General features: G+C 35.9%; 1 protein-coding gene across 1 annotated transcript; it reads left to right on the top strand.

Annotated features, from left to right (window-relative positions):
* Window positions 1-449: 449 nt before the first annotated feature.
* On the top strand, window positions 450-1,365 carry LOC148568264 (uncharacterized). The gene is made up of 4 exons (XM_088483405.1): window positions 450-526; window positions 610-757; window positions 939-1,020; window positions 1,208-1,365. The coding sequence occupies exons 1-4, from the start codon at window positions 450-452 to the stop codon at window positions 1,363-1,365; spliced, it is 465 nt and encodes a 154-aa protein (XP_088339531.1).
* Window positions 1,366-7,870: the final 6,505 nt, after the last annotated feature.

Here is a 7,870-nt window from a genome sequence, read left to right as displayed (position 1 = left end):
ACTAGTTCATAATTTATGAAATAGAATGTTCATAAAGAGAATGATTTTGTTACAGGTGCAACGTGTTACACAATGTAGCAAAATAGAATGCATCAACTTCAGAGTTCATATAACATTGCACTTTGAAGCTCTCCTTTCTCATCCAGATACTAATCACAGTAAACTCAAGTACACCAGTCTCTCTCTCTCTCTCTCTCTCTCTCTCTCTATTTGTTTATTGATAAGTTTTCATTTATATTTTTTTGAAGCAAATATGAAGGATCCATGAAACAAATGGGTCACTGGATTAGAATGAACCGAGTCTGACCCAAATAGCAAATTTGGTGAAGCAACCAAACCAAGCTTCGCTGTCTCTTGGCCTGGGTCAGGTAGTCGAGCACAGAAACTAATGATTGTAACTGCATAACAGGATTGGAACTTAGGAGGAAGTATCATTTCAGAAGCTAAAAATGGTTGGAAAGAGATTAAGCATAACCTTAACAATAACATTCACTGCTATTTCCTTCTCCACTACAATCTCTAGTATGTTACACACAGAACTACTTTCCCCATGTTCTCTTTAATTGTTTATTTATTTATTTTTTATGAGTATTTACTAAAAGTTCGAAGCTTTGTACCTGCCCATGTTCTATTAGCATATGTTTTAAGTAGAAAATGTAAGAGTTTAAAGTCCAAAATTCTTGAGCTGGAGGCATCTCTCAAGTCTTCCTTAGATAAATGTGCCTCTGAAAGGCAAGGGAGAATTAGGGCTCAACAGGTTACCCTTCTTTCAACACTCCTATTCTTCATTCATTTCTAGTAACTTTAATCTTAACTTGGTCGGTTACTTGCTCTTCAATCATGTCTCAATTGGCACTTGCCACTCACCACTACATCAAGTTTAGTTTTTTACCCCTTTTTTATCCCCCCTAGTTCTTTTGCTGATTCATTTGCTCAAGTATTTATCTGAAAATCTGAAGCTGACATATTACCCTATGGCACCGATTGGTACCATCCGCTCATGCTTCACTACGAGCCAATGAATAATGTTTATTCAATAGTTTTTAATTTCAAAATTTGATCATTAAGATCCTTAGGTAGTTAAGTGCATTATTAATATTGAATTTTTCCTATGCTTATTCAGTAGGTAACCTGCACATTGATAAATTCCTTATTCAATGTCACATTCATGATTAATGAAATATTGCTTTATACTAGTATAGGAATGGGACACCGAGGCAACCGTTACTTGTCCCACTTGCTAGAGCCTATATGGTTTTTAATGCCACTCGTGTTCCGCCAGCATATCTTGAGGGTCTAGCTGAATATTTTCACTGCTGGGTTTTATATGTATTTTATTTAAATACATATCTTGAGAAACTATAGAAGCTTGTAGTATTTTTTTGTTGTTTAGATTTGTAACATGGTTTATTACTTTTCAAGTGAAATTTGGGTATCAATATTTTGAGTTTAATAAAATATCTCATTTTGTAGTAATTAATTTCAGTATATTTATATTATGCATAATAATTATTGTTGGCAAAAATATATACTAGATTCTAGAAAAAAAGATAATTCGTTGCTTCTAAGAAAATGAGTATAATATAACTAAAAAAAAGTCTTAAGATTTTAGCAACAATAGTAATGGCAACTAAAAGTGAATAATATTACAATTTTAGAATTATTTTTAGTGGCCATATAAATTGCCGGTAAAATGGGTTTTGGCGGCAATAGTAATGGTCACTAAAAGTGAATAACATTGCAATTTTAGAATTACTTTTGGCGGCCATATAAATTGCCAAGGAAATGGCCGCTAAAAGTTATATACTTTTTGCGGCCATTAAAACAGTCTTTACCGACAAATGTTATAATTGCACTAAAACCTTTTAGCGAGAAAGCATAAGACGGCTAATGTGTAATTGCCGATAAATGTATTACTGACTATTTTTATTGCCGCTAAAAGTAAAATAAATGGCCGCTAAAAGTAATTTTTCTTCTAGTGTAAATCCACTAAACAAGAATCTGGTTTCAAGAACTTTTAGCATTAACAAGAATCATAATCTTTAAAACTAGAAAATAGAAACCAACATTCCACATCAACCTAAATCTACTAAAGAGGAATCAGGTTTCAGGAACTTTTAGCAATAACAGGAATCATAATCATTAAAACTAGAAAATAATAATGAGCAATTCACATCGACCTAAATCCATTAAACAGGCAGATTTCAGGAACTTTTAGCAATAATAGAAATCATAATCATTAAAACTAAAAAATAATAATCAGCAATCCACATCAACCTAAATCCACTAAATAGGAATAAGATTTTAGGAACTTTTAGGATTAACAGGAATCATAATCATTAAAACTAGAAAACAATAACCAGCAATCCACATCAACCTAAATCCAATAAACAGGAATCAGGTTTCAGGAACTTTCAGCATTAACAGGAAATCATTAATATTAGAAAACAATAACCAGCAATTAGCACTTGAATAAACTAAACTTGAAAAATTCAGGCACTTTCAACAATAACAATAAATAGGAAATACATGAGCATTGAACGTGATACTTACCTTGTGCCGCCATCAAGCCAAATGAGAGGTGCAGGAGGGGCATCAATTGCTGCCTCACTTTTGTGGCTAGACTTCGGGGCCGCGACATCCGTCCCTAGAGGTGGCGTTGCCATGGATACGGGCTACTGAGTGGTAGGAGGCGGCGGCAATGCCATGGACAGAGGCACGTAGTTGGGATTAGGGACCATGATGAACGGCTGGTTTGTTAAACCCACAACATGTGGCATCACCGGCGTGGTCGGAGAAGAGGAAGAGGATCTAGAAGTCTTGGGGGGTACTGGAAGAAATCCTCCCTCTACCTCGACCACGGCTATGACCACGACCAGCAGCCTAATCTGCAGCACCTCTGCCTGTCGACATGTCTGGAAATATCAAATTATCAAACAATCTAGTAATAATTTTTCAGCAAAATAGTCATCAACATAGCAATTAATTAGACAATTCCAAATACTTCAACAATTCAAAACCTAATGTATTGAATATAACCTAACTTAATCAACCTAAATCTACTAAGGTTAGAAAACTAACCCTAAACTAACTTTGAAACTAATCCAAAATTGAAATTGAAATTCTAATCAAACATAAACTAAATTAAACTAATATGAAACAATTAGCAAACAATCTCAGCAAAAGAGTCGTCAATGCAGGAAAAACAAAATTAGTAAATTTCAAACATTTCAACAATTCAAAACCTAATGTATTGAATCTAACATAAATTAATCAACCTAAATCCACTAAGATTAGAAAACTAAAGTAAACTAACTTTAAAACTGATTCAAACCTATATTACACTGTTCAGCAGAATATCGGTCAATGAACCCTAAATAAATTCAAATTACAAATCCAAGAATCACAATAGTATGCTTAATTACCTATGAATCAAGAGAAATCTTAATAAAAAAAATTCTAATTTTACGCTAAATCAACTAACAGCAAAAAGTAGTTTAACTAAACCAAATTACTAACAAAAAATTAAAATCCAATTAACTATAATGAAGATTAAAATAGAAATTGAAAAAATTCCAAAACCAACCTTAGAGCAAGAACAGTGGAGCAACGGTGGAGGTGGAGATTGCGGCGGTGGAGGAGGCTCGCCAGAGTGCGCCTCGGAGGAGAGAGCGGCAAACGTCGCGATGGTGGAGGCTTGGCTCATGGTGGAAATTCCGCTTCTCCAAATCCACGTGGAGCGTTGAGCGCGGCTAGCGGCGGAGGTTTTGGCTCGCCGAGAACGTTGGAGCGTTGGCGATGGCAGGGGTAAGAGAACGAAGGTGGAAGCGGTGATGAGAGAGAGAGGATGGTGATGAAGAGAGAGAAAGGGAAATTCGAAATAGGGAGATGACGGTTCACACTTTCATTTAGGGTACGATTACTGTTGGATAAATCTGACGGTAATGTTTTTCGTATGCCCAAAATGCAACGTTTCATTAAACAAGGTTACCGTTGGATTTATCCATCGATAAATCCGATGATAGTTGGGCATGCGATAATTTCTTTTTTTTTTTCCACCAAATATTACTATCGACGTTACCATCGGAAAATCAATTCCGATGATAATATTTTACAGTTACAAATTTAACTAAAATTCGATGGTAAATTTAACCGCAAACTCGCTGCTAACGTCCGACGCTAAATCTGACGGTAAATTCAATAATGCTCAACATTTTACTTGTAGTGAATGTACTTTGAAAGGCATATTGATTCTATTCAAAAGAGATTGGAGGTGGCTGACATTTTATCCCTCAAGAATAAAGAGATTGACCTTAGAGAAGAATATAACATGCATCTGCTTCAAAAAGAATTATTTTGGTACCAGAAATCTAGAGGCCATGGGCAAGACATGGTGACAGGAATACTAGATTCTTCTACATATAAACTCTGGTGCATAGAAATAATAAGATTCATGGGCTTTTGTTGAGGATGGTACTTGGTCAACCAATTTGAAAATCCTTTAAAGAGAGGTTCTTTCTTATTATAAGAACTTGTTTGGCTCTATTGAGGAAGTGGAGGTTGATTGTTTAGGCTATGTTTCTATGCTGACTTTGAGCACTATGGCTTGAGAAAGACTCATTGAAGCAGTAACTTTTGAGGAATTGATGAAGGCTGCAGTTTTTAGTATGATCCCTTTTAAGGCTCCAAGTTGGGATGGCTTTTAAGATTTCTTTTTCAAGGAATATTGGAAAATTGTTGGGGATGAGGTGTGAAAATTTGTTAAAAGTGTGTTTGCTAGCGAGTCTTCAAATTATAATGTAATGGAGACTCTAATTATTATGATCCTTAAAGTAGAGACACTTACTCATATGAATGACTTTAGGCCTATTAACTTGTGTAATGTGATTTACAAAGTTATCACTAAAGTTTTAGTTAATTATTTATGCCTTTTCCTCATTAAGATTGTGAGTTCTTCGCAAGGCGGTTTCATTCCATGTTGGAGTGCTCTTGAGAACATTATTATGGTGTGTAACACCCTACCACACAGAATCTTATGCTGAAGTCATAAGACAGAGGTGGCGAGGTATTATGACCTCTAAAAATAAAATTATATATATATATATATATATATATATATATATATATAGTTGAAAAAGTTTTATATCTAGGAGCCTTTGAAGAAAAGGGTGAAGCAAAAACCGTTAAACCGAAAAGCGCAATACTCACATCAAGGCTAGTGGTATACGAAGCGAGATAAGAGTAAGCTAACATGGATATATACAAAAGAGTTCCAAAACACAGATAACAAAGCTCAAGACTCAGCTCGCAAAGATAAACCGGCCAGAACACATAAGTATATATACATATATATAAGGCTGCGTTTGTTTACAGAGACAGGACAGTGAGACAGGGACACAGAAACACATAATCATGTTTGGCAAAGAGACATGGACAAAGACAATGTGTCCAGAGACACTAAATCAGTGTATTTTGTGTCAATCCTGGCAGGAAAGACATAGAGACACTAACAAGGGACACAACTTATTTTTTATTTTTTCTTTCATTATTCTTATTAGTTTTTCATGATTATATTTTTTATCATTAAATTTTACATCTCAAATTTTTTAAATGAAAAAAAATGAGAATAAGTTGAATTTTCATAATTTGTTCTAATTTTTTACCAAACAGAATACAAGGACACAAAAATTTGGGTCTCTGTCCTTCAGTGTCTTGTCCTATCCTGTTTTCAGTGTCTTGTCCTGTTCTGTTCTCAAAAAGAAACACAGCCTAAGAGAACCCAAAAGACAAAGTTTACAGAACCTCTGTCTCCAAAATAACCTCTAAGAGAAAGTTAATACATCATATACATAAACAGTGGAGATAATAAGTGTCTACAAATATACATAATCAAAATAAAGCTCCAAAAGCACAAAGATCTTCGCTATCAGAAGCTTTTAGCATGCCTCAGCGAGGTGCCTCACGTCCTGCATCTGAAAACCACAAAATATATATTGGGGTGAGAACTGATGAGATATTTTGGTGAAAAATAAATCTCTCCCAAAACACCCAAAACTAACCGGCAAGTGTACCGGGTCGTATCAAGTAATAAAAACTCACGGGAGTGAGGTCGATCCCACAGGGATTGAAGGATTGAGCAATTTTAGTTTAGTGGTTGATTTAGTCAAGCGAATCAAGATTTGGTTGATGGTTTTGTGACTTGCAGAATTAAATTGCATTGAAGTAAAGAGAACAAGAAATAAATTGCTGAAACTTAAAGAACAAGAAATTAAATGGCAGAAACTTAAAGTGCAAGAAATGTAAATTGCGGAATCTTAAAGTGCAAGGAATGTAAATTGCTTGCAATGTAAAGGGAATTGGGATGTGGATTTGCAGAAATTAAATCAAGGAAAAGTTAAATTGCATTAAACAGAAGAGGAAAAGGGAATTGGGATTGAACCGGATCTTGAAGCAGTAAAGTAAATGAACAGAAAAAGCAATAAATAGGGAATTGAAATGAAAAATTCAGATCTCAGGACCCAGAGACTAGAAAACCAAGTCTAGATCTCAATGCCTTCCTAGATCCAACAAGAACAATAGCAAGGAAATTATAAATTGCAAAGAAAAGAGATGAAGAACAATGAACCGGAAATGAAATTCAATTAACAGTAAAGAAAGCAGAGAGATCCAAGATTGAGATTGAAATAGAATTTCTTCAATTCTCCAATCCAAGATCCAAGACAAATGTAAAATGAAATTGAAAGCAATGAAAGCAAGAAATTAAAGTTCACTCAAGTTCAAAAGCTCTCCGAAAACTCTTATGAAAATTCTAAAAGGAAAGCTCTCCGAATAACTTGAATTCTATCCTATTTATACACTTTCCAAAATGATCTTCAAGCCTTGAGTTGGGCCTTTGTTCTTGGTGGAATTGGGTTGAAAGAGGCCTTGGTTGATTGCTCTTGAAGATTGAAGAAGAACCGAAGTGAACCAATTGAACCGGTTTTGAAGTTAGCCAAAGCTGGACTTAACGTTAGGGCCAAAGTTAGGGGTCTAACTTTGACCCCAACTTTTCATAGCAGCAAGCCACATCCTTCTGGTTTGGACGTTGGTGCCAACGTTAGGGGTCTAACTTTGACCCTAACGTTGGCAATGCTTAGTGCTAGTGGCGCCAATGTTAGCCTCCAAGTTAGGGGGCTAACGTTGGCGCAAACGTTGGCCTTCCTCCTTTGTAATTTAAGTGCCAACGTTAGCCTCCAAGTTAGGGGGCTAACGTTGGCGCAAACGTTGGTGCCCAGGGGAGAAACTCTCAAGTTCCAACGTTAGCCTCCAAGTTAGGGGGCTAACGTTGGAGCCAACGTTGGCCACTTCCTTGCAATGTCATGTGCCAACGTTAGCCTCCAAGTTAGGGGGCTAACGTTGGCTCAAACGTGGGGAGCCCAGGGAGTGATTTTCATGCCCAACGTTAGCCTCCAAGTTAGGGGGCTAACGTTGGGGCTAACTTTATGCCTCCCGGTTCAATTTCACTAATTCCATTGTCCTCTCTTCACTCCTAGCCATTCCTCTTTGCTTCAACCTTCCTCCAAGCTTTCTTCACCTATCATTGATCAACCAAACTAATCAAAGCTATGCTCAAAATCATGAGATATTCAATCTTTCATAATATGCAACAAATATAGCACAAAACCTCATGAAATGGCATGAATTCATATATGGTTGGTTCAATCAAGGGAAACATGAAAATCTACTCAATTGGCTTGCTTGTAGCTCAAGAAAGTGCATAATTCTAATGAAAACAAAAGAAAAAGACTAGCTAAAATAGGCTAGGATGACTTGTCATCAAGAACCATATGTTTTTAGCATGGTAACAGTACCCACATATCTAATATATAAT

Source organism: Arachis ipaensis, chromosome B4, assembly GCF_059453495.1.
Source record: "Arachis ipaensis isolate K30076 ecotype BB chromosome B4, ASM5945349v1, whole genome shotgun sequence".
In the NCBI taxonomy this organism is placed as follows: domain Eukaryota; kingdom Viridiplantae; phylum Streptophyta; class Magnoliopsida; order Fabales; family Fabaceae; genus Arachis; species Arachis ipaensis.
The sequence above is the reverse complement of the archived record's forward strand: the minus strand, read 5'-3'. Positions and strand labels throughout refer to the sequence as shown.